General features: G+C 39.5%; 1 protein-coding gene across 11 annotated transcripts in view; it reads left to right on the top strand.

Moving 5' to 3' along the window:
• The window catches only part of SEC31A (SEC31 homolog A, COPII coat complex component), an 82,181-nt gene that overhangs the window by 41,297 nt on the left and 12,938 nt on the right, over positions 1-27,946 (top strand). For 4 of the 11 annotated variants that reach the window (XM_025384614.1, XM_025384618.1, XM_025384615.1 and 1 more), the window contains 6 exons: positions 1,866-1,992; positions 3,166-3,311; positions 5,589-5,762; positions 8,229-8,399; positions 12,670-12,793; positions 14,672-14,968. In XM_025384614.1, the coding sequence (XP_025240399.1) occupies positions 1,866-1,992; positions 3,166-3,311; positions 5,589-5,762; positions 8,229-8,399; positions 12,670-12,793; positions 14,672-14,968 (1,039 nt within the window). Of the gene's footprint in view, positions 1-1,865; positions 1,993-3,165; positions 3,312-5,588; positions 5,763-8,228; positions 8,400-11,869; positions 11,963-12,669; positions 12,794-14,671; positions 15,014-27,946 lie in introns of all 11 variants that reach the window. The other 7 variants (XM_025384619.1, XM_025384622.1, XM_025384621.1 and 4 more) reach the window with 3 other exon arrangements.

Raw genomic sequence — 27,946 nt, forward strand, 5'->3', positions numbered from 1 at the left:
GAAAACAGCAAAGAATTTTAAAAACTCATTCATAATTCCTTGACCTGGAAATAGTTGTTGACAGTTTGGCATGATTATTCTAGTTTTGTTGTTTTGTTATATATTATTAATTTTAAAGATGGTGTCTTGCTCTGTCACCCAGGCTAGAGTCCAGTGGTGTGATCTTGACTCACTGCAGCCTCCACCTCCCAGGTTCAAGCAATTCTCCTGCCTCAGCCTCCCAAGTAGCTGGGATTACAGGCGCCCACCACTGTGCCTAGATAATTTTTGTATTTTTAGTAGAGATGGGGTTTCACCATGTTGGTCAGGCTGGTCTCGGACTCCTGACCTCAGGTGGTCTGCCCTCCTCGGCCTCCCAAAGTGCTGGGATTACAGGCGTAAGCCACTGTGCCTGGCCTTATTAAAATTTTTAATTGTGGCAGGGCGCGGTGGCTCATGCCTGTAATCCCAGCACTTTGGGAAGCCAAGGCGGGCAGATCATGAGGTCAGGAGTTCAAGACCAGCCTGGCCAACATGGTGAAACCCTGTCTCTACTAAAAATACAAAAATTAGCTGGGCGTGGTGGCGGGCGCCTGTAATCCAAGCTGCTAGGGAGGCTGAGGCAGGAGAATCGCTTGAACCTGGGAGACAGAGGTTTCAGTGAGCCGAGGTCACGCCATTGCACTCCAGCCCAGGCAACAGTGCAAGACTCTGTCTCAAAAAAAAAAAATTTTTTTTTAATTGCTCTATAATATTTTATGGTAAGAAGATGTAATGTTTCCCTTATTTTGTTATGTTTAGGTAGTTTCCAGTATTTTCCAAATAGAAATAAACACCTTTGTTTATATAATGATAAACACCTTTGTTGTGCCTAAAGACTTGTACAAATTTCTGATTATTTAAATTGAACTGTAGTCATAGAAGAGGAATTTCTGGCACAGAGGGTCTTAATTTTTTTTTTAACTTTTATTTTAAGTTCAGAGGTACATGTGCAGGTTTGTTATCTAACTAACAAACTTATGAGTTAACTTGTGTCATGGGGGTTTGTTGTATAGATTATTTCATCACCCAGGTATTAAGCCTGGGACCCATTAATTATTTTTTCTGATTCTGTCTCTCCTCCCACCCTCCAGTAGGCCCCAGTGTGTGTTGTTCCCATCCATGTGTTCACATGTTCTCATTATTTGGCTCTTACTTATAAGTGAGAACATGCAGTATTTGGTTTTCTGTTCCTGTGTTAGTTTGCTAAGGATAATGGCCTCCAGCTCCATCCATGTCCCCGCAAAGGACATGATCTCGTTTTTTGTGGCTACTTGATGTTACTTCTACATCATAAAAAAAGTAATTTTTATGGAAATTAGTTTTCATAAAAGTTGTACCAGTATTGAGTCCCATCAGCCTCATCTCATGTCACTCTCTCCTCTGTTATCTTTTAGCCACAGTGGCTACATTGTAGTTCCTCCCTCACTCATTGCATGTTCCTTTCTCACTGGAACTTTGCCTCTGTCGTGCCCTTGGCCTAGAAGGCTTTTTCCTTCTTGATGAAGTTAATTCCTTCTTGTTCTTCAGATCGCATTTCAAAAGTCTGCATGCTTGGGCAGTTTTTCCTGATCCATCTGACCAGGTCACACCTTTCTATTAAAGGTTCTGATAGCATCTTACGTTTTTCCTTCTCAGCACTTTATGAAATATGCTGTCAGTTGTTTTTGTTGTTGCTGTTGTTTCTTGAGGAACAGTAATACCATTATTATGTCATTTGATTCAAAAATATACTTCATTTTGCTACTGCATTTGGCATGAAATAGTTGACATGATTAATTAGCCAGAATTAATGTTTATTGCTATGTTAAAGACTTTTAGTTCTTCCTTTGTTTTCCTTTCTCAAGCTCATCACTGCAGTGGTAATGAAGAACTGGAAAGAGATTGTTGAGTCTTGTGATCTTAAAAATTGGAGAGAGGCTTTAGCTGCTGTGTTGACTTACGCGAAGCCAGATGAATTTTCAGCCCTTTGTGGTAAGAGATGTGCTTTATATTTAACTGCATTTACATATGTGGCAGGGTATATTGTAAATAAACTTAAATGACAAATTTTATTAGAAACTTTTTAAAATCTGCGAATCACAAAAAAGGAAAAGAAGTTCTCATTTCAGTGCCTTTCTCAGATTTATTAAATACATCTTCATACCTACTCTATTTTTTTTTTTTAATCTTTTAGTGGTTTTGGTTTCAGACAGACTAGAGTTGGAATCTTGCCTCTGCTACTTAGTAGCTGTATGATCTATGAAAAATTACTTTCTAAGCCTCAGTTTATTCATCTATAAAACAGACCATAAGTAGCTCTCACTTAATGTTAGCTATGGTAAAATTAATAATGATAACGTTAGAATAGAAATTACCATTATAGGCCATGACTAAACTGGTGGCTGAGGAATAAATATTTGCAAGAAAAGCTTAAGGCTACTAGTATAAAAACAAATAGCCTTTTTCTACCTTGAAAGAATTATAAGAATATAAAAATTACAAGATACTAACTGCTTTTTTTGGAGACGGAGTTTTGCTCTTGTTGTCCAGGCTGGAGTGCAATGGAGCGATCTTGGCTCACTGCAGCCTCCGCCCCCTGGGTTCAAGTGATTCTCCTGCCTCAACCTCCCAAGTAGCTGGGATTATAGGCACACACCACCATGCCTGGCTAATTTTGCATTTTTCGTAGAGATGGGGTTTCACCATGTTGGCCAGGCTGGTCTTGAACTCCTGACCTCTGTTGATCTGCCTGTCTTGGCCTCCCAAAGTGCTGAAATTACAGATGTGAGCCACCACGCCCAGCCATAACTGCATTTTTATAAGTAATTTATACTAGACTTAGCTACCATTGGTAAATCTATTCCAAATATGCCTCTAGGGTTTTTTTGTTCAAATATTGTTACCATTTGTTGTTTTTCTAATTTAATAAAAATTAGTTGTACAGTTAGATAATAGTTTTGTAAAATCATTTATTATATACAATTTTTCACTCCTATTCATTTAACAAATGAATATTTACTGAGCATTTAGAGTGATTTGTTTCTCTATGCTATTCATTGGTTATGAAGCATAATCCATGCTTCTGAAAATATTATTTAACCACTCACAACCTCATATACAGATTACCTTGGGTATAATCTTATTTTATTTTCCTCTTACTTATAGATCTTTTGGGAACCAGGCTTGAAAATGAAGGAGATAGCCTCCTGCAGACTCAAGCATGTCTCTGCTATATTTGTGCAGGGAATGTAGAGAAATTAGTTGCATGTTGGACTAAAGCTCAAGATGGAAGCCACCCTTTGTCTCTTCAGGTAGTATCTTTGAAACAAAAGACACTTCCTTTTTAGTGTTGTCTTTCACCCTACTTATCATCAAGTTGTAATCTGTAAGTTCATTTCTCCTGTACATTCAAGAACTTCTTTTGCTGTATAATTATATGCATTTATTACTATCTTTAAAGAAGCAAAGTTTGAGATGATAGGATAGGGAAATGGGGTTGCAGCTGTTGTAAAATCATGGTTGTGATTTGGGAGTTTATTGGGGGAAATAGGTGGCAGGAGGATTGAAAACAGCTCTCAGGTTTACGTCTTTTTCTGTGTGCTGCTCTGTCTGCTTCCAGTGGCTCTGTCTGCCATGAGCAAAGAAAGCAGCAATGTGGGTAAAGGAATAGGAGGCATCCCCAATACCAATAGAGAATCTTTATGGGTAAGGGAAAATGAAAGTGAGAGGTAAATGGAATCCCATGTAACAGAGGTCCCCAACCCCTAGGCCATAAACCAGTACCAGTCTGTGGCCTCTTAGGAACCTGGACTCACAGCAAGAGGTGAGTGGTGAGTGAGCGAGCATTATTGCCTGAGCTCTGCCTCCTTTCACATCATTGGTGGCATTAGATTCTCATGGGAGCACGAACTCTGATGTAGTCTGTGCATGCGAGGGATCTAGGTTGTATCCTCCTTATCAGAATCTAATACCTCATGGAACAGGCCAGGTGGAACAGTTTTATCCCGAAACCATCCCCCCTGCTGGCCTGTGGAAAAATTGTCTTCCACAAAACCAGTCCCTGGTGCCAAATAGGTTGGGGACCACTGCCATGTGACACCAATACACAAGCAAGAGAGGAAGTAGAAAATGTGGGAACTATTCTCAGGCACTAACTATATATTAGATATTTTTTTCTAAGCATTTAAATCAAAGAGTCTTTTTTTTGGTTGTTTTTTGTGTTTGTTTTTTTTTTTTTTTGAGACGGAGTCTCGCTCTGTCGCCCAGGCTGGAGTGCAGTAGCCAGATCTAGGCTCACTGCAAGCTCCACCTCCCGGGTTTACGCCATTCTCCTGCCTCAGCCTCCCGAATAGCTGGAACTACAGGCGCCCACCACCTTGCCCAGCTAGTTTTTTGTATTTTTTAGTAGAGACGGGGTTTCACTGTGTTAGCCAGGATGGTCTCGATCTCTTGACCTCGTGATCTGCCTGTCTCGGCCTCCCAAAGTGCTGGGATTACAGGCTTGAGCTACCGCGCCCGGCCAAATCAAAGAGTCTTATGATAATTTTACCATATAATATTTCTCTGGAAAGAGTTTTTCTCAGTAGAGTCATTGCTTTAAAGATCACTCTATTGAAACAAAAAGGATAGGAAATCAAGGTTTTTCTTTTAAGAGCTTCTGAGAGAAAAGCACTTGTTTTACCCTTTTGGATCTAAGCACTTAGGAAAGGCAGAAAGGTAGGATATCCTTATGCTTTCTACCAGAAGCATAGCTCCCCATTGTGGGAAGATTTGGTGTTGAAGGGCACACGAGAACTTTGAGTTAAAATAGTAAACTCCTTTGGAAATCACATGCCTCTGTCTACGGGTCACCTCATGGTAGTACTATTTTTCTAGGATAGATGGTGTGATGTTATATTGGTCCATTTTCATACTGCAATGAAGAAATACCCAAGACTGGGTAATTTATAAAGAAAAAGAGGTTTAATGAACTCACAGTTCGACATGTTTGGGGAGGCCTCACAATCATGGCGCAAGGTGAAGGAGGAGCAAAGGCATGTCTTACATGGTGGCAGGCAAGAGAGCATGTGCAGGGGAACTGCCCTTTATAAAACCATCAGATCACTATCAAGAGAACAGCGCTGGAAAAACCTGACCCATGATTCAATTACCTCCCACTGGGTTTCTCTCATGACACATGGGGATTATGGGAGCTAGAATTCAAGATGAGATTTGGGTGGGGACACAGCCAAACCATATCAGATATTTTCACTCACAGTTCCTCCCATACAGGCTCGAACACAGTTTCTACCTTTAGACACCTGCCTGTCATTTTCACTTTGAGTATTTGCCTGTTTTAGCTCACTAGACAAGTATCTGGTAGCTTAAGGATATTTAGGAAAAGGCGCTAACCTTCCTATCCTACCCTATCCATAAGTAAGAGGCCTTACTAGCTTTTCACTTGCTTAAATAGTGGCTGTACTTTCCTAAGAGGGATGATAACAGGTACTATACTTTTAATGGGTTTTAGAAATCTTAGTAACTCTTGATCTTTTCCTCTTATACATGGTCTTGATATTTCTGTTTTGTTACTCTTTTTTTTCATTTAGGATCTGATTGAGAAAGTTGTCATCCTGAGAAAAGCTGTGCAACTCACTCAAGCCATGGACACTAGTACTGTAGGAGTTCTCTTGGCTGCGAAGATGAGTCAGTATGCCAATTTGTTGGCAGCTCAGGGCAGTATTGCTGCAGCCTTGGCTTTTCTTCCTGACAACACCAACCAGGTAATTAGAATTGACCATTTTTGTAATGTTTGAGTAAGGTGAGTCCAGTAGATACCACTTAGCATTAGACATGAACATACTAGTTGGTGGAATGTTTTGGAGCAGTTGAATTTCTGTAACCTGACTGCAGGTAAATGTTATTGACAATTCTTCAGGGATCATTTTAGGTATATCTAAGCTGTGTTAGAGAGATAGGATAATCTTGCAGTGCGATAGATTCCTTCATACTGACATAGTATTTTAGGAAAATGAATAGGGAAAAGACCAACTTTTTATTTCTAAAGCCAAATGCCAATTCTTCATACAAAGTTCTTTGTGGGAATCTTTTATGTCAAAAAACTATAAATGTTAATGTTTAATCAAACAAATGGAGCTGTTAACATTTTTTAAATCCCATATGTTCCATCCGAGATAGTATTGAACTTCATTCTGTATGCCATTTTAGTTTGATACTGTCTGTGGGCAAGTATATTTTTATGTATTCAGGGCAGAGGAAACTAATTACATTGTCCTTATTTATTGCACAATAAAACTTGGGCAAAACGATACTTGTTTCAATTCAATTCAACAAGTGGGTATAGAATGGTGAATAAGATTGCCAAGATCCTTCCTCTAGGAAGCCTCCAAACTCAAGTTGGCTATGGACAAGTAAACATGGGATTCCAAAAGTGTGATATAAGTACTGTAATAAGGGTATTGGTGCTGTGGAACACAATAAAGGGGAACCCAAACCCAGTCGTGGAACATAGGTAGAAGTACGGGTGAGGTTTGAGGAAACTTTTCCACAAGAATATATCTGCATTTTGTGTCTGATGGAGCTTGATTTTGAGCCTTGCAGATACTGTCTTGTCTCTATACTTTTTTATTAATCAGTTTATTCTGTTTTTTATGTTTTTGGTTTTTTTTTTTTTTTTTTTTTTAGTCAATTGTTTTTAGTATTTTGTCTGTTTTATTGAAGTATTGATAAATTTCATTGGGTAAAAGTACATAGTATTCTCCAGGACCATGGAGGTATGACTCTCTAGTTGGTTTTGTAAACACTAACTATAAGATCCATCTCATTCGTTTCTGAATTGTTGATGGGAATGTTAGGTAGAATAGATGATACATAATCTTTTCCTTTAGGGTGACTTTGGCATACTAATTTTGTTAAGACTTTTTACTTACTAAGTAAAAAGTTATATTGAGATATATTATAAGAATTTTTATCTTAAAACTAATTTACCTTAAGACCCCTAGCTCATCTAGCTTAAGATTAATTCATTTTCAGTACCATTTATAAGCACATCCATTTTCGATACATTATTCTTCATGCTCTTTTCTTTGGACTTTAAAGAACATTCTTTAGGCCAAAAAGCATAATTTTGATGTTATTTCCTATTTATCTCAGTAGACCCTGCCTTTTTTGTTGGGGGAAGTATGTCCTGAAACTTTGTGATAGCATTGTAATATATAATTCTCCCCTGTAAAAGGCAAATAAAATATGCCTAAAACACTTAAATGATTCCTTTAAACCTTTAACAAATGTATAGGAATGTATAATTTTTAAAGATACTAAAATCTTGCTGAAACATTTTAACACATTGCCTTTTTGTTATTTGTTAATACTTAGAGCATATATATGATCACCTCATACTTTTGTAAGTCTCTATGCATGTAGATCTATATGAGCTACAGATCTGAATTTCACATCTTACTCTTTATTTCAAAAATCTCTTTTAGCATTTTCATCTCTTTCTTAAATCACCATTTTCTTCAATAACCATCTTTAGTAGTTGATTCTCTTTGGTGGCCTCTTTTAGTTATAGTTGTTTTTTATTTTTTGAGACGGAATCTTACTCTGTCACCCAGACTGGAGCAGTGGCGCGTTCTTGGCTCACTGCAAGCTCCGCCTCCCGGGTTCATTCCATTCTCTTGCCTCCATTCTCAGCCTTCCCAGTAGCTGGGACTACAGGCACCCGCCACCACATACAGCTAATTTTTTGTGTTTTTAGTAGAGACGGGGTTTCTCCGTGTTAGCCAGGATGGTCTTGATCTCCTGACCTCATTATCTTCCCACCTCAGCCTCCCAAAGTGCTGGGATTACAGGCGTGAGTCACCGCCTCTGGCCTTAGTTATAGTTTTTAAAGTAGTTTTGTGATTTATGAGCATTAGGTAACCACAAAAAAACATCAAAAGAGTACTAGTGATAAGTGATACTGGTCTTGCATGTAACCATGAGGTAGGTATAATTCAAATCTCTGCCTCCGTTAAATTACAAGTTGCACTGTATGTCATGGACCTTTGGTGCCAGTCTTGAGTAGTAGAAAGCGCAATGTCAAATCTGTGTGTCAGAGTCTATTGTATAATACCCAGCATTATGAACAAAAAGGGTTATCTTGATGAATAATCTGATTAAGAAGATTAACATGCTGTCATATATCTGGGTGAACTCTAACAGTCTGCTGTTTTTCCATTCCTTTTTAGCCAAATATCGTGCAGCTTCGTGACAGACTTTGTAGAGCACAAGGAGAGCCTGTAGCAGGACATGAATCACCTAAAATTCCATATGAGAAACAGCAGCTGCCCAAGGGCAGGCCTGGACCAGTTGGCCACCACCAGATGCCGAGAGTTCAAACTCAACAATATTATCCCCATGTGAGTGATATCATCCAGATGAAGTAGGAACACTTTTGTATTTCTCTTCAAATTGGTGGTTTTCATTTGTTCAGCAGGAGACCTTCTCTGATATGGTAAAACTAGACAATATATTGTTATAATAGATCTGTTTTCTAGATTCTTGAAGTTGTATTTATGATCTACTTTTTGAAATCATCTCTCTCATTTGGTCAAAGAGATTGTATTTTAGATATAAATTGATTTTAAGCTCTCTATGGAGATTTGTTCTATTTCTCTGTCACTCAAAGTTTACTTACACATGTGTATCTGTTACTGAAACTTCTATTTGAGTCATCTAACAAGCTGTAAAGTAACAGGAACAATCTTGGTGATATGGTTGTTTTATAAAGTATTTTTAGGAGATAGTATTTTTTGAGTATTTTTAATCATTAGTATAGGTTTAGGCTTAGTGTATTCTGTATTTGCACAATAAAGTATATCCAGAATACAGATTTTTTTTTTTTTTGGACAATTTAGATATTAGAGAAAAATGAATGATCAAAAGTATGTGAAGTTTTAGATTATGTGGAATGTGAAAAGAACTAATAATTTTATTTAAATTACCAAATGTTTGGTGTCATAAAATGTGGCTTCTTAATATCTTTTACTATTTCACGTGGAAACTTCCATATTTCCAGACCAGCAGATAACCTTCGTATACTTAAATGAAGAATATTTTTTCCATAGGTAATAAATGGTCTTGATTGATAGCAAAGTTAACAGGTACTCTGCCTGTTTTAAAACAGAACAAATTGCTGATAGGATTGATGGAGTCTTTTTACATTTTGTTATAGCAAAAGTAAACATAAAATCTTGAAAAACAAAAAAATTAATGTCCTTTTGTCTGTTATGTTTTTGATTGGTGCTTAATCAGGATAGATTACATTTGAATATAACTGTTAACTATCTAGAATACTCTCTATTTTGACTTTTTTCATTAATTTGACAAAGATTTTTTTTTTGAGACCCTGCCATGAGTGCCTGGCATTGCTCTAGCTGCTATGGGAGTATATTTATGAACAAAATAGACTGAATTCCCCCGCTCATGGAGATTGCACTAGACTTAGAAAGTCTGTAACATAGGTAGGGCAGAACAGATGATGGCTGGGAAAACTGAGAAGCAGAGATGTCAAGCAGCCTACCAGAATTGAAGACACAGAGCTTGAATTTCTCAGCATTGCATGACTGGTTACCGGCCAAGTTGGGATTAGAACTCCCAAGCATCTTGTTAAACCAAACTACCTGTCATGGTACTGAAGCAAGGCAAGCTCGACATTAGGAAAAGAGAATATTTGCTCTTTATGTCCTTAGCTTTATCTTTCTGGAAAAAGATAAAAACATTGAAAGATTTGTTATACTTTGATTTACCAATGTTATACTTATAAGAAAAGACAAAGTGAATCATAAATAAAGCAGTGATTTTCTTGATTAAAGCTTATGATATACTGAATGAATGAGGACAGTAGCTTGTGGTTTTAATGCAGTGTTAACAGGCAGGGTCAAAGGGAGGAGAGGGAGGCCAGATCAGTGGGAGTTCCACTTCCACTTTGAGCAGCGCAGCTTAACCTTTACAGTTGACCCTTGAACCATGTGGGTTAGGGGTACCGACCCTGCGTGCAGTTGAAAATCCATGACTTCACTCCCCAGAACTTAACCCCTAAAATTAGCCTGCCGTTGACTGGAAGCCTTGCTGATAACATGAACAGTCCATTAACACACATTTTATATGTTGTATTTATTATGTACTGTATTCTTAACAGTGAAATAAGCAGGCTGGGTGCGGTGGCTCACGCCTGTAATCCCTACACTTTAGGAGGCTGAGGCAGGTGGATTCCCCGAGGTCAGGAGTTCGAGACCAGCCTGGCCAACATGATGAAACCCCGTCTCTACTAAAAATACAAAAAATTAGCTGGCATGGTGGCGCATGCCTGTAATCCCAGCTACTCAGAAGGCTGAGGCAGGAGAATTGCTTGAACCCAGGAGGTGGAGGTTGTGAGCTGAGATCGCACCATTGCACTTCAGCCTGAGTAACAAGAGCAAAAAACTCTGTCTCGAAACAAACAAAAACAATGAAGTAAGCTAGAAAAAAGAAAATGTTATTAAGAAAATCATAAGGAAGAGAAAATATATTTATTATTCAGCATTAATATTCATCATTAAGTGGAAGTGGTCTTCCTTCTTGTCATCACATTGAGTATGCTGAAGAGGAGGGGTTGGTCTTGCTGTCTCAGGGATGGTAGAGGGAGAAAAGGTGGAGGAGGTGGAAGGGGAGGCAAGAGAGTCAGGCACACTCAGTGTACCTTCTGTTGAAAAAAATTCATATCTAAGTGGACCCACGTAGTTGAAACCCATGTTGTTCAAGAGTCAATTGTATTAATTTTTTTTTTTTTTTTTTTAATGTTTTGGAGTTTCTGCAAAGATTTACTTGACAAAAAGGATTTTGATGGCTCAAAAAAACAAATAGGCCCGGCGTGGTGGCTCACGCCTGTAATCCCAGCACTTTGGGAGGCCAAGGTGGGTGGATCACGAGGTCAGGAGATTGAGACCAGCCTGGCTAACACAGTGAAACCCCGTCTCTACTAAAAATATTAAAAGTTAGCTGGGCATGGTGGCAGGCGCCTGTAGTCCCAGCTACTCAGGAGGCTGAGGCAGGAGAATGGCGTGAACCCGGAAGGCGGAGCTTGCAGTGATACAAGACTGTGCCACTGCACTTCAGCTTGGGCGACAGAGCCAGACTCCATCTCAAAAACAAACAAACAAAGAAAAACCCAGTGGCCTCTATGGCAAGCAACGTAGTGAAGTATAGAAAACACTGGCCTGGAAATCAGGCGACCTGGAATCACCATTGAGTTGTAGGTCTCTTCCCTTCTCTGGACCTTGGTTTTGTCAGCGATAAAGGGTGGGGATTAGACTGGATGATCTTTAATATTCAGTTTTAATACTCTGATTGTATGATTTTTAAGCTTCATATTGGACTAATACGATTTTTGTGGCTGAAATGAAATCCAGAAAAGAGAGCTTATACCAATGTGTTTATAGATTAGTAGTAGCATGAATACTATTAATGCTTCCAAAAAAAATCACTTTTTTACTCAATTATGTTTTTTTTCTGGAATGTCTTTTTTCCTTCTCTACTTACAAAGCCTCACTTTCCCCACTTATACTTGACACTTGAATGGCATTATTCTTGTGCTTTGACGTAGGTTTTCATATTGATTTTTCTGCTGCCTTCCTCTCCCTGTTTCATTGTGATTGTGTGGTTTTTGTTGTTGTTTTGTTTTTTTGGGCATTCCAGCTACCTTGAAAGCAGTTGCCTGACTAATGTATGTTATCTTGCCAATCTTATCTTTTGCTTTGCATCTGGCTATTAATACCTTTTGGGGGTTTTTTCTTCTTTTAACGTTTTCATTTTTTATTTTCTGTGATTGGTATTTCTTTGTTCAATTCAGGTTAGAATTGCCCCTACTGTCACTACCTGGAGTAACAAAACTCCTACTGCCCTTCCCAGCCATCCACCTGCAGCCTCTCCCTCTGACACACAGGTATATCCTTCATTATTCCTCTTTGAGCAGAATTCTGCTCACCTAAATATACATAGTTATATGTTCTGTACTCACCTTCCTCAAGCTGTTTCACCCCCACTCCCCATCCATCTGCCTGCTCATTGCATTTTAATGCTTTTAGGATGCAAGAAGCAGTTTTTAATATAATTAATTTATTTCCTTATCCTTCCTCTCCTTCTTTTGCAGTTCTAAATTGACTTGAACTACAAAAACACCAACCAAGGTTTTGGCAGTGGTTTAAATCTGATTTTACTGAAGACTTTTTTTCTTTTTTCTTTTTCCTTTTTTAGCATTGCAGAAATTGAAGAGAAACAAAAGATCCCTTTATGGCATTTGTACTTATATTTACAGAGTGGAGTAGTGGATGGAAATTAGTAGAGATGGAAAATCCTGGTGACATTTCATAAATATTTTTAAAGGCTGTTAGCATCTTTTGCCATTCATTGCAATTATTACTTTGGATCTGTCTGATCTTTAATCATTCAAAATGTGCTGCTCAGAAAATGTGCTTTTCTGAGGAAGATAGAATATGCAAAATGCAATGTTTCTTATGCAATAAAGTTTTTTTTTGTTTTTTGGTTTTTTTTAAATAAACATAGAATTCCATTTCAGAGTTTATAATTCCATCTGGTGAAGTTCCTGGTTCTACTTGTAATCCGCCTTCTTACCATGTTCTTGTTTCCTAGGGAGAAAATCCTCCACCTCCAGGTTTCATAATGCATGGAAATGTTAATCCAAATGCTGCTGGTCAGCTTCCCACATCTCCAGGTCATATGCACACCCAGGTACCACCTTATCCACAGCCACAGCGTAAGTAGTGTGACCCCAAAGTCCTTTCAGAGCAGTATTTATGATCCAATGTAGTAACTTTACTTTGAAGCCCCAAAGTCATTGTCAAATCAATAAGGAAGAACCATTCTGCATAGGATTCCTGAGTCCCTGCTGCAAAAAAAAACGTGTTTTTTTAGGAGGTGGCCTGAATCACCATGCTAGGAAGTAGCTTCTTTGTCACTCTGTTCAGAGTAGTTGATTCCTGTTCCTCAGCTATTACTAAGACTTGTTAAAGAGAATCAAGTGTCTCATTTTAATACAAAGAAACAGAATTTTAGAAATTATTTAATATGTATTCTTTTTCTTCAGGCAAGGTGACACAAATTATTTTTAGAAAAATGGTTTCAAGGGGCATTTGTTGTTACTGTTTTTCCATTTTGTTTATTTAATAGACTTTGTATTTTAGAGCAGTCTTAGGTTCACAACAAAATTGAGCAGAAAGTACAGAGTGCTCCCACTATTGAGGTCCTGTGCCACAGTGTGTATTTGTTACAATCAGTGAGCCTACATCAGTGTCTCATTATCACCCAAAGTTCACAGTTTACACTCTCAGTGTTGTACATTCTGTGGATTTTAACAAATGTGTAATGACGTATCTATTAGTGGCATTTTTAAAACAAAATAATTATACATGGAAAGTGAAATATTGGCATTGTTTGAAAATTTAAGCGCAAAAAAATAAAATTCTCAAAGGGGAAGATTTAATGAGTGTGTTCTGTGCTAAAATGGATGTTATTACTCAACATAAATATGAATTTGATACAACCTTTTCACTCAAACGTTTAGAGTGAAAGCTGTCTTTAGAGTAGATAAGGAACAGATACACTTTCACTAGATTCACTCTGTTGAGGTTCATACCTACCCTTGGTCACAAAGAATGTCATGGTATTTATATTTATATCTCCCTAAGCCAAGCATAATGGCTCATGCCTGCAATCCCAGCACTTTGGGAGGCTGAGGCAGGAGGATTGCTTGAGGTGAAGAGTGAGCCCAGCTTGGGGAACAAAGGAAGACCCCATCTCTACCAAAAAAAAATGTAAAAATTAGCTGGGTGTTGTGGCACCTATAGCCTGTAGTCCCAGCTGCTCAGGAGGCTGAGGCAGGAGAATCCCTTGAGCACAGGAGTTCGAGAGTACAGTGAGCTACGATTACACCATTGCACTCCAGTTTGGGTGACAGAGCAAGACCCTGTCTCAAAGAAAAAAAAAGTCCACAACTCCCTAATCTGGGTTTAGGTCTTTGCATTAAAGCGTGAGTTGGCTGCCTTGCCTGATTGTTTACTAACCATCTTTATACTGTATGTAAAATTTTGTTAGGGATCTTAGAGTTGGCTGTTAATCTGGAACTGTGCTCAAACTCAAAATTTCAGTAGCTGGTGATTTAACTGGATGTTGGAGAAGATATTTGATGCATAACAATAGTGTTCACCCTACAGTTCTTACTGGGAGGAAGGTCTGGAGCTGCCACCAAACTCCATGTAACTTTGTCTGTAAAGTGGGGTGCTTAGAAGATATAATTCCTCCCTGGTTCCATCTGGTGGTCACTGTAGTCTTTTCACAGGATCAAGAAAAGTCTCAGAAAAGGGTCAGTCTTGAAGTTCTTGGGTCTGATGATTCAAAGATTTTCATAACCAGCAGCAGTTTGGGGATGGCATTTTTCAAGTACTGAATCTATTGAATTTAAGCGTATTTGGGGCATTTGAGCCTCAAAAATATAACAGTGTAAATTTTTAATTTGGGATTATAACTTATTTTGATTAAAATCATTTCTATAGACTGAGGTAACTTTTTAGTTTTCTGCTACTATCTGAATAAACTTGTAACTAATTGAAATTTCTGTTTCTTCTCCTTGGTGTAGCTTATCAACCAGCCCAGCCGTATCCCTTCGGAACAGGGGGGTCAGCAATGTATCGACCTCAGCAGCCTGTTGCTCCTCCTACTTCAAATGCTTACCCTAACACCCCTTACATATCTTCTGCTTCTTCCTATTCTGGGCAGTCTCAGCTGTACGCAGCACAGCACCAGGCCTCTTCACCTACCTCCAGCCCTGCTACTTCTTTCCCTCCTCCCCCTTCCTCTGGAGCATCCTTCCAGCATGGCGGACCAGGAGCTCCACCATCATCTTCAGCTTATGCACTGCCTCCTGGAACAACAGGTACACTGCCTGCTGCCAGTGAGCTGCCTGCGTCCCAAAGAACAGGTCTGCGCTTGAAAGGGATTTGGTTTGGCCCACTCCTTTGTTTATGAACAGATGGGTGGATGGAGGGGTATTATTTCTAACTGTTTGTAAACTGGGTAATGTGAGGTGTTGACTGAGGTTTGGGTTTGTTTTTTTGGTGTGTGTGTGTGTGTGTGTGAGAGAGAGAGAGAGAGAGAGAGAGACAGACAGTCTCGCTCTGTCACCCAGGCTGTAGTGCAGTGGTACAATCTCGGGTCACTGCAACCTCTGCCTTCCGGGTTCAAGTGATTCTCCTGCCTCAGCCTCCCAGGTAGCTGGGATAACAGACATGCAGCACCACACCCGGCTAATTTTTGTATTTTTAATAGAGACAGGGTTTCATTATGTTGGCCAGGCTGGTCTCAAACTCCTGACCTCAAGTAATCCACCCACTTCGGCCTCCCAAAGTGCTGGGATTACAGGTGTGAGCCACTGAGCCTGGCCTTGATTGAGTTTTTTGTTATTGTTGTTGTTTTCTTTTCTTTTCTTTAAGACCCAGTCTCATTCTGTTGCCTAGGCTGGAGTGCAGTGGCGTGATCTCGGCTCACTGCAGCCTCCACCTCCTGGGTTCAAATGATTCTCCTGCCTCAGCCTCCCAAGTAGCTGGGACTACAGGCACAAGACACCATGCCCAGCTAATTTTTGTATTTTTGGTAGAGATGGGTTTCACCATGTTGGCCAGACTGGTCTCGAACTACTGACCTCAGGTGATAGCCCACCTCAGCCTCCCAAAGTGCTGGGATTACAGGTGTGAGCCACCGCATCCGGTCAGATATTACTACTTTTAAAGTCTTAAGGAAAGAGAGTTGATCCCAGAATTATACACACATCTTCCTCCTTTGATGTACAGTCATATGCTGCCTAATAAAGTTTCAGTCAGTGACAGACCACGTATATAATGGTTATCCCATAAGATTATAATGGAGCTGAACATCTTCTATAGCCTAGTGATGTCTTAGCTGATACACTGTTGTAGTGCAACATGTATTATTCATGTTTTGTTTTGTTTTGTTTTGTTTTGTTTTGTTTTTTTGAGTCAGAGTTTCACTCTTTTGTCCAAGCTGGAGTGCAGTGGCGCAATCTCCGCTCACTGCAAGCTCCGCCTCCCGGGTTCACACCATTCTCCTGCCTCAGCCTCCCAAGTAACTGGGACTACAGGCGCCCGCCACCACGCCCGGCTGATTTTTTTGTATTTTTTTAGTAGAGATGGGGTTTCACCATGTTAGCCAGGCTGGTCTCGATCTCCTGACGTCGTGATCTGCCCGCCTCGGCCTCCCAAAGGGCTGGGATTACAGGCGTGAGCCACCGCGCCCGGCCTACTCATGTCTTTATAGTGTTGCTGGGGTAAACAAACCTGTGCTGCCTGCCACTCAGAAGAGTATAATACATAAAATTATGTACAGTATATAATACTTGATAGTGATAATAAACAACTATTACAGGTTATATATTTACTATACTTTTAATCATTATTTTAGAATGTATTTCTACTAGTTTTTTTTTTTTTTTAAAGTTAACTGCTAAACAGCCTCTGGCAGGTCCTTTAGGAATTATTCCAGAAGAAGACCTTGTTATCATAGAATATGACCGCTGTGTTTCAATGCCCCTGAAGACTTTCCAATGGGACAAGATGTGGAGGTGGAAGACAGTGATACTGAGGATCCTGACCCTGTGTAGGCCTAGGATAATGCATGTTTTTGTGTCTTAGTTTTTAACAAAAATTTCAAAAGTAAAAAAATTATATGTATATATATGCATATATATATATATATATATATATATATATATATATATAAATGGCATGATCTCAGCTCACTGCAACCTCTGTCTCCCGGGTTCAAGTGATTCTCCTATCTCAGCCTCCCGAGTAGTTGGGATTACAGGTGTGCACCACCAAGCCCAGCTAATTTTTGTATTTTTGGTAGAGATAGGTTTTCACCATGTTGGCCAGGCTGGTTTCAAACTCCTGACCTCAAGCGACCCTCCTGCCTCAGCCTCCCAAAGTGCTGGGATTATAGGCTTGAGCCACTGCATCTGGCCATAAATAAATTTTTAAAATAGAGCATATTTTTGTACAGCTATATAATATTTGTGTTTTATGGTGTTATTACAAAAGAGTCAAAAAGTTAAAATATTTAAAAGTTTATAAAGTAAAAAAGTTACAGCAAGCTAAGGTAATAAAATAATTTTAAATAAATTTAGTGTAGCCTAAATGTAGTGTTTATAAAATCGACAGTAGTGTATAGTAATGTCCTAGGCTTTTACCTTCACTCACAACTCACCCAGTGCATCTTCCAGCCTTCTAAGGCTCATTTGTGGTGAGTGCCCTATACAGGTATACCATGTTTTAAATCTTTTATACCATACTTTTACTGTACCTTTTCTATGTTTAGAACACAAATACCATGGTGTTACAGTTGCCTACAGTATTGTGTTTAGTACAGTAACATGATGTACAGGTTTGTACCCTAGAAGTAATAGGCTATATCATACAGCCTAGTTGTGTGGTGGGCTCTACCATTTAGGTTTGTGTAAGTGCACTCTGTGATGTTCACATGACGATGAACTCACTTAATGATGTATTTCTCAGAATGCATACTCATTACTAAGTGATACATGACTGTATAATATTAAAGTCCAGAGTACCAAAACGTACACACACACACACTGTATTCATCATCCTTAACTACACAAATAAGATTCCAGTAATACACTGCAGATACATCAATAGTTTGATATTTTAGAGAGGAATGCTAATTCATTTGTGGAGTTCCAAAAATTACCTTTTATAACCTAGGTGACTGAAGATAGTATCCTTTCTCCGTAGTTGGGTAAGAATCAGAATTCTTGAGTGAAAGAGGTAGCATGGGTTGGAGTAAATCCCCACTTAAAAAGTGGTACAGGGAAGTAGTGAAGGGAATAAACATTTATTGAGTTCATATTGGACATGTTCTAGCACTTGTTATATGTTTTCTTATTTAAGTCTTACAACCTTGAGAAGTAGTAACAATTATTGCATTAAAAATTACAGATGAGAAGACTAGTTTCTTAGGAGTTATGTTTCAGGACTGCACAGTGATAGTCTCCAAGTTGAGATACAAACCAGGTTCCCTATCTTCAAAGCCCATGTTCATTCTTCTGTACCAGGTAGTTTAGTCCTGGTGTAAATGATAGAAAACTATCACCATTGCAATTTCAGAAATCATCCAGATGATTTTTGTTTGAGGCATTTGTTACTTTATAATCTAAATTAAATATTTGCATAGGTATTCTTTTTCTCCTTAAGCAGAAGGGCATTTGGCCTTGAGATTAGTCTTTGTTTATATACAAAGTAACAGAACTTTCTAACCTGGCTGAGAAACAGAGTGACTAAAAGGAAGAAGAAGCCAGACAACTTTTCAGTGTTGAGCATGCAGTATGCCTGTCTGCTTTGTTACCTCTTGAACGTTAGTAGTCTGCTATATTTTAATCTACTGACAACTTTATCTTATAGTAGTCTGCTGTATTTTAATCTACTGACAACTTTATTTTATTTTCTTTTTAAATTTCCTAAAAGTTTTGCTTAGGTTATACAAATAATTATAAATGAGGCTGGGTGCAGTAGCTCATGCTTGTAATCCTGCCACTTTGGGATGCCGAGGCGAGGCTGGGCGCGGTAGCTCATGCTTGTAATCCTGCCACTTTGGGATGCCAAGGCAGGTGGATCACCTGAGGTCAGAAGTTGAGACCAGCCTGGCCAATGTGGCGAAACTCTGTCTCTACTAAAAATACAAAAATTAGGCCGGGCGCGGTGGCTTGTGCCTCTAATCCCAGCACTTTGGTAGGCCAAGGCGGGTGGATCACCTGAGGTCAGGAGTTGGAGACCAGCCTGGCCAATATGGCGAAGCCCCGTCTCTACAAAAAACACAAAAATTAGCTAGGCATGGTGGTGCATGCCTGTAATTCCAGCTACTCAGGAGACTAAGGCAGGAGGACCGTTGAACCCAGGAGGTGGAGATTGAAGTGAGCCGAGATCGCGCCACTGCACTCCAGCCTGGGCAGCAAGAATGTAACTCCGTCTCAAAAAAGAAAAAAAAAAGAAAAAAAGAAAAATTAGTCAGATGTGGTGGCAGGCACCTATAATCCCAGCTACTCAGGAGGCTGAAGCAGGAGAATCATTTGAACCCTGGGACAGAGGTTGCAGTGAGCTGAGATCGCGCCACTGCACCCCAGCCTGGGTGAAAGAGTAAAACTCCATCTCAAAAAATTATAAACAAAAATTTTGTCGTTCCAGTGTGTCTCAGATAATGATTTTGTTTAGGATTTAGAAATTCGAGCCGTTCAATGGTTAATTTCTGACAGATAGCAGAGACTTTCAAGCTCTCTATTAGTGAACCACAAAATTAACGTGCTCAGGGCTCAACATTCATTCGGTAGATTTTCGATGGATACCTGTTTGGTCTACAATCAGAATTATCCCAGACAGAGACAGTAGAGGCAGAAAAGACCATACATTTCTAGTGAAGAGCAAATAGCTCTGCTATAAATTGAACATGTAATTTGTATTTAGGCCAAATTTTGGAGAGCCTTAAGTGCCAGGGCAAGGAGTTTTACTTCATATAATACAATAAGAAAGAAGTTTCTCATGAAGGATTTTGAACTGCTGAGTGGTGCAGTCAAAGTGGTACTTGAGGGAGATTAATCTGGATGTAGCCTTGCAAGATAGATTGTGGGCAGCACAGCAGAATCAGAGGTAAGAAAACAGACTCTTTACTAGTTCTAGGTAGGAGATGGTAACAGCCTGAGTTGGGATAGTGCATTGCGGTTTTTGTGATGGCAGCACAGGACAGCAGGGAGTTTTCCCTGTTTTACTATCTAGGATAACTGACTGTCACTTCTGTTTCTGTTTCTAGGGGAGAGAGCACTTTGAAATATGAAGACTAATTTAATTTATGTGTATAATCTTGTACTTCTTCACATAGAAGAGTCTTGAAGGGAAATAATACTGTATATTCTCATGAAACAGTGTTCTGAAATTTAAAAAAATTTTCATGAACATTCCTTAGGCAAATTATAGCACCTAGTTTTAATTATTCAAGTAAAGGAAAGCATGATATCCTTCCTTCCTTTTCTTTGAATAATTCTATCTGTATCATTAGAAAATGACTTCAAGGATTCAGAATGTCTTTCTAGTTTTTAATTTTTAATTTTGTGATACTCTTTTTAAACCTGTGACATGCTAGGCTTATAGGGAAAGGAAAGATATATGGTTGACAAAGATGCTTTATTCTGTTTCAAATTAATCTTCTAGCCAAAAGTCTCTATGCTTTTAGCACTAATATTTTTCTCTGAGTCCACTGAAAAGTGTCTTAGCCAGTGCATAGATTCTACCATTATGCTCCTGTAAGAGTACCTAAGAAGGTTTCCAGTGAGAAGTGGGATTGGGTAAGGATGTTGTGCAACTCCACCCCTGCATGTGAGACCAGCAGTTCCCTCTTCCTTCCCCCAAAGATTCTCTGGACGATGAATCTCTACACTAAGGTGGATAACACTCCATAGTGGATAACAGTCCATAGTGTATAAACATGCTATATTTATTTTTTAAATGAATGTTTCTTGGAGTGGGCACGGTGGAGTGCGTGAGCCCTGGAGTTCAAGACCAGCTTGGGCAACATGGCAAGAGCCCATCTCTATAAAAAATACAAAAAATTAGCCAGGCATGGAAGCATGTGCCTGTATTCTCAGCTACTTGGGAGACTGAGATGGGAGAATCGCTTGAACCCGGGAGACAGAGGTTGTGAGCTGTGATCGCACCTCGGCAGCAGTGAGACCCTGTCTCAAAACAACAAAAAAAGTTCCTTGGTTTTTATTAATTTTTCATTGTAGGAAGTTTGTAAAAGACTCAAAGTTGTATAAAAAATAAAATAAATATTACCTATAATTCTACCACCCAAATATAACTACTATTAATTTAGGTTTATTTCCTTCATACACATATATACATACATACATAAAAACTTGCGGCCGGGCGCGGTGGCTCAAGCCTGTAATCCCAGCACTTTGGGAGGCCGAGACGGGCGGATCACGAGGTCAGGAGATCGAGACCATCCTGGCTAACACAGTGAAACCCTGTCTCTACTAAAAATACAAAAACTTAGCCGGGCGAGGTGGCAGGCGCCTGTAGTCCCAGCTACTCGGGAGGCTGAGGCAGGAGAATGGCGTGAACCCGGGAGGCGGAGCTTGCAGTGAGCTGAGATCCGGCCACTGCACTCCAGCCTGGGNCATGTTTAAAGGTACAGCTCTGTGCCATTAAGTACATTAATGTTGTGCAACCAGCAGAACTTTTTTTAAAAAGTTTTGGGATTCATAGTGGGTGTATATGTTTTTAAGGTACAGAAGGTATTTTGATGCAGGTATACAATGCATAATGATCACATCAGGGTAGACAGTATTGGAGTATCCATCACCTCAAGCATTTATCATTCTTTGTGTTGCAGACAGTCCATATACTCTTTTAGTTACTTTTAAATGTACAATAAATATTGTTGACTGTAGTCACCCTGTTGTGATGTCAACTAGATCTTACTCAGTTCTATCTAACTATATTTTTGTACCCATTAGCCATCCCTGCAGAACTTTTTCATCATCTCATACTGAAACACTATACCCATTAAACAATAGCTTCTGTTCCCCACAGCTTCTGGTAACTACTGTTCTACTTTCTGTCCTGTGTATTTGACTATTCTAGGTACCTTACATAAGTAGAATCATGTAACATTTGTCCTTTTGTGTCTGGCTTTTTTGACTGGCATAATGTCTTCCAGGTTCATCTATGTTGTAGCATGTATCAGAATTTTTTTTAAGGCTGAGTAATACTCCATTGTATGTATATACCACATTTGTTATTCATTTGTTATTCATCTGCTGATAGACACTTTGTCTATTGTGAATAATGCTGCTGTGCATTTGAACAAGGATGTGCAAATATCTATTTGATTAAAAGATCTGTTAATTCTTTTTTTTTTTTTTTTTTTTTTTTTTGAGATGGAGTATCACTCTGTTGCCCGGGCTGGAGTGCAGTGGTGCAATCTCAGCTCACTGCAACCTTCACCTCCTGGGTTCATGCGATTCTCCTGCCTCAGCCTCCCAAGTAGCTGGGACTACAGGCACGTGCCACCATGCCCAGCTAATTATTGTGTTTTTAGTAGAGATGGGGTTTCACCGTAGTGACCAGGCTGGTCTCAAACTCCTGACCTCGTGATCCACCTGCCTTGGCCTCCCAAAGTGCTGGGATTACAGGCATGAGCCACCGCGCCCAGCCAGCTTTTTAGTGTGTATACCTAGAGGTGGAATTGCTGGATCAAACAGTAATTCTACATTTAGTTTTTTGAGGAACCACCACACTGTTTTCCACAGCAGCTACATCATTTTACATTCCCGTCAGAAACGCACGAAGCTTTCAGTTTCTCCACATCCATGCCAATAGTTGTGTTTTTTTTGTTTGTTTGTTTGTTTTTTTGTTGTTGTTTTTTTTTTTTTTTTGAGACGGAGTCTCGCTTTGTCGCCCAGGCTAGAGTACATTGGCGCTCACTGCAAGCTCCGCCTCCCGGGTTCACGCCATTCTCCTGCCTCAGCCTCCGAGTAGCTGGGACTACAGGCACGCACCACCACACCCAGCTAATTTTTTGTATTTTTAGTAGAGACCGGGTTTCACCGTGTTAACCAGGATAGTCTCGATCTCCTGACGTCATGATCCGCCCACCTCAGCCTCCCAAAGTGCTGGGATTACAGGCGTGAGCCCCCGCCTCCGGCTTGTTACTCTGTTTTTTAATAGCCATCCTAATGGATTTGAAGTAGTACTTCATTGTGTGCATGCATTTTTAACAAATTAGGATCATAACACAAACACACACATACACGTAATTTTACATCTTTTTCCTTTTTTTTTGAGAAAAGTTCCACTCTGTCACTCAGGCCGGAGTGCAGTGGCTCAATCTCAACTCACTGCAACCTCTATCTCAAGCAATTCTCATGCCTCAGCATCCCAAGTAGCTGGAACTACAGGTGTGTGCCACGACGTCCAGCTAATTTTTGTATTTTTAGTAGCTGGTCAGGCTGGTCTCAAACTCCTGACCTCAGGTGATCTACCCACCTCGGCCTCCCAAATGTTGGGAATTACAAGTGTAAGCCACCACGCCTGACCTTACTTTTTTCTTAATATTACACCGTGAACCATTTTTCCATGCCCTTAAAGTTATGTCATGTTTTAAAAAGAGTAAAATATTCATCCCCGCTTTATAGTTTTTCGAACGAGTTAAAAAAGGATAGGGAAGGATTATCTCCTCTCCAGTTTTCTGAGACATTTCTATTCAAGGTTAAAATGTACTGTGTTGATATTTTTTTAAAGTGTTGACCAAGAGTATCATTTTTCACATCCATAATGAATCTCCATGTTACGGTCTTCTGTAGATATTTATGTTCTTCAGGTAGCTTGTTTTATGTCCTGTCGCTATTAAGGGATGTCTCTATAAAGAAGAGATCAGTTGAACTGTTTGTAAAAAGTCATGAAATCCCAGCACTTTGGGAGGTCAAAGTGGGTGCATTGTTTGAGGTTAGGAGTTTGAGACCAGCTGGGCCAACATGATGAACCCGCATCTCAACTACATATACAAAACTTAGCCAAGCATGGTGGCGAGCACCTGTAATCCCAGCTACTCAGGAGGCTAAGGCAGGAGAATCACTTGAACCCGGAGGGTGGAGGTTGCAATGAGCCTAGATTGTGCCATTACACTCCAGCCTGGGTGACAGAGCGAGACTCCCTCTCAAAAATAAAATAAATAAAATCAATCCTTGAGTACGAGAAGTTTTTTTAAGAAAAGTCACTAAAGCTAAATCTATAAAAGCAAAAAGGATTGAAAGGAGTTAGAATTATAATTGAGACAAAGCTACGTTAAATTAATAAAAGGACTGTTGGGGTTTTACTAAAACACATAGCTTAATATATTGCATGGTTTGAGGTTAGGAGGAGTTAGTCAGGCATATATTTTGGGAGAGGGGTACCTAATTATAAAATATGACCTTCTATTCAGCAGACCTTCCCCACCCCCCTTTAACTTATTCAGGCTAGCCAACTGACTGTTCCTCTTGAGAGACTTGTTTTGCTTCTATTCAGTTTTACCCCTAACTTGGAATTTGATTTTATTATGACTTTGGTGTCATTTTACCAAGGGGACATAAGAAAATAGTTCCACAGACTTTTTTGTGCTGCTAAGAGTTGGTAAAGTCTGGATACCCTCCCAGGATTCAACACCCACAGCTTAAAAGCAGTCCTCTCATCTTCTGCACCTTCTTATGAGGAACAGGAAGAGAGCATGTTGTTTTGACCTGACTAAAGGGTCAAGCCCAGCGTATTTCCAATACTTTTAGGTTTGTATTATATTACCTCCCTCAGCCAGAAGCTGAAGCCTGGTGCTTGAGAGTGCATGAGTAGTCGGGAATCAGGTCAGTCCTTTATTGTAATGCACACACAGTAACTCACCAGGCATTTATGAACTATACTGTTATGAACTCATATCTCACATGGAGAGCTAGGTTGTAAAGTCATCATTTGAGATAAAAATAGAAAATCACTTATAGTCAGTTATCATTGATCCTTTTTACAGTTAAACCCCAGATGAAAAAGTTGGCTTGCATTTATATCTTGTATGAAAAACATCTGTCAGTAAACATTAGAATTGCACTCTACACAATGAGATTTCAAACTATGGGATTACCTCTCCCACCTCACAGTTTCCCTGTGAAACTGCTTCTTGAGTAGAGTTCAAACTCAATTGAACTCACTATATTTTTTCTATTGTTTTACTGCCTCTTTAATTGCAGAATGAAATCACAATTTTAGTTTCTGCTTTGCTCCCTCCCTCATCAATTAATGATAGCTGAATCCACATAAGTTATGTGTCTGACATACTGACATTGTATACCCTTGATTTGAGGCTGGGCCTGGCCTGACCCTAAGTATTTGACAATTGGGATTGCTGTGTTGTCAGTCTGTTTTTCTCTTGTCCACTGCTAGAAACTTTGGTTTCCTATAAGAAGTAGTTATTTCTGGGAGACTTGTGCTTAGTCTGCAAATCTGTATTTTTTTTTTTTTTTAATGTACTTTAAGTTTTGGGTTACATGCAGTTTTGTTACATAGGTATAGACGTGCCATGGTGGTTTGCTGCACCCATCAACCCGTCACCTACATTAGGTATTTCTCCTAATGTTATCCCTCCCCTACCCCCCACAGGCCCCGGTGTGTGATGTTCCCCTCCCTGCGTCCATGTGTTCTCATTGTTCAACTCCCACTTACGAGTAAGAACATGTGGTGTTTGGTTTTCTGATCTTGTGATAGTTTGCTGAGAATGATGGTTTCCAGCTTCATCCATGTCCCTGCAAAATACGTGAACTCATCCTTTTTTATGGCTGCATAGTATTGCATGGTGTATATGTGCCACATTTTCTTAATCCAGTCTGTCATTGATAGACATTTGGGTTGGTTCCAAGTCTTTGCTATTGTGAATAGTGCCACAATAACCACACATGTGCATGTGTCTTTATCATAGAATGATTTATAATTCTTTGGATATATGCCCAGGAATGGAATTGCTGGGTCAAATGGTATTCCTAGTTCTAGATCCTTGAGGAATTGCCACACTGTCTTCCACAATGGTTGAACTAATTTACACTGCCATCAACAGTGTAAACGCATTCCTGTTTTTCCACAACCTCTCCAGCATCTGTTTCCTGACTTTTTAATGATCGCCATTGTAACTGGCATGAGATGGTATCTCATTGTGGTTTTGATTTGCATTTCTCTAATGACCAGTGATGATGAGCATTTTTTCATGTGTCTGTTGGCTGCAAAAATGTCTTCTTTTGAGAAGTGTCTGATCATATCCTTTGCCCATTTTTTGATGGGGTCGTTTGCTTTTTTCTTGTAAATTTGTTTAAGTTCTTTGTAGATTCTGGATATTAGTCCTTTGTCAGATGGATAGATTGTAAAAATTTTCTCCCATTCTGTAGGTTGCCTTTTCACTCTGATGGTGTTTCTTTTGCTATGGAGAAGCTCTTTAGTTTAATTAGATCCCATTTGTCAATTTTGGCTTTTGTTGCCGTTGCTTTTGCTGTTTTAGACATGAAGTCTTTGCTCATGCCTATGTCCTGAATGGTATTGCCCAGGTTTTCTTCTAGGATTTTTATGGTCCTCGGTCTTAAATTTAAGTCTTTGATGCACCTTGAGTTAATTTTTACATAGGGTGTAAGGAAGGGGTCCAGGTTCAGTTTTCTGCATATGGCTAGTCAGTTTTCCCCTACGCCATTTATTAAATGGGGAATCTTTTCCCATTGCTTGTGTGTGTCAGGTTTGTCACATATCAGATGCTAGTAGATGTGTGGTGTTATTTCTGAGGCCTCTGTTCTGTTCCATTGATCTGTATATCTGTTTTGGTATCAGTACCATGCTGTTTTGGTTACCGTAGCCTTGTAGTAATGTTTGAAATCAGGTACTGTGATGCCTCCAGCTTTGTTCTTCTTGCCCAGGATTATCTTGTCTATGCAGACTCTTTTTTGGTTCCATATGAAGTTTAAAATAGTTTTTTCCAATTCTGTGAAGAAAGTCAGTGGTAGCTTCATGGGGATAGCATTGAATCTATAAATTACTTTGGGCAGTAAGGCCATTTTCCTGATATTGATTCTTCCTATTCATGAGCGTGGAATGTTTTTCCATTGGTGTCTTCTCTTATTTCCTTGAGCAGTGGTTTGTAAGTCTCCTTGAAGAGGTCCTTCACATCCCTTGTAAGTTGTATTCCTAGGTATTTTATTCTCTTAGTAGCAGTTGTGAATGGGAGTTCACTCATAAATCTGTATATTCTTACAGAAAGGACCATATGAGGTGGTTACATTATTTGCTGGGCCTATTCTCATTTATATGCACAGCGTGACCCCAGAAATTGTTTCTGCAGAGTGCAGACCACTGGGGCCTCCTCAATCCAGCAGTGAAAAATGATACCACTGGCCGGGCGCGGTGGCTCAAGCCTGTAATCCCAGCACTTTGGGAGGCCGAGACCATCCTGGCTAACACGGTGAAACCCCATCTCTACTAAAAAATACAAAAAACTAGCCAGGCGAGGTGGTGGGCGCCCGTAGTCCCAGCTACTCGGGAGGCTGAGGCAGGAGAATGGCGTAAAAACCCGGGAGGCGGAGCTTGCAATGAGCTGAGATCCGGCCACTGCACTCCAGCCTGGGCGACACAGCGAGACTCCGTCTCAAAAAAAAAAAAGAAAAATGATACCACTGTGCTAAGATAAGCACATTTATCCTTATCAAATGCAGGTTGAAGTCTGTAGGACGTGTAGAAATCACCCCATTTCTCCAGTTCCCTGCTGCTTCAAGAGAGTGTTGGACCAGCAGCATTCATATCATCTGGGAGATGGCTGCAAAGACAGTATCTAAGCTTCTATCACTATACCTAATGAATTAGAATCTGTGGTTTAACAAGATCCATAGCTGATTTGGATTCACAGCTTTGAACAATACCAAAATAGACACATTAGGTGAATATGTTAGGAAGTGCTATCCCCTCAGTGATATTTCTTCATTAGTTAAATAGTAGAAAAACAATCAATGCAAACAATTAGGGAAACATTGTTTTTTAAATATGAGGGGATAAAATTTTCTCTTAAAAAAGATAGAACAGTAAGAAAAAAGTGATGTTTAAGAGTTAATTGGATCTAACAAATGAATTCCCTTTGTCAAAAAACTGGTTACTTAGAGGACATTTCACATGACTTGGTTAAAAAGTAAGTTTTGTTCTCTTATTAAATTAATTTATACTTTCTGGGGATTAATGAAGGGAGAAGAAACAATTATAAAATGAGTAAAGTTTAGAATGTCTTC

The sequence above is a fragment of the Theropithecus gelada genome, chromosome 5 (assembly GCF_003255815.1).
Source record: "Theropithecus gelada isolate Dixy chromosome 5, Tgel_1.0, whole genome shotgun sequence".
Lineage (NCBI taxonomy): Eukaryota > Metazoa > Chordata > Mammalia > Primates > Cercopithecidae > Theropithecus > Theropithecus gelada.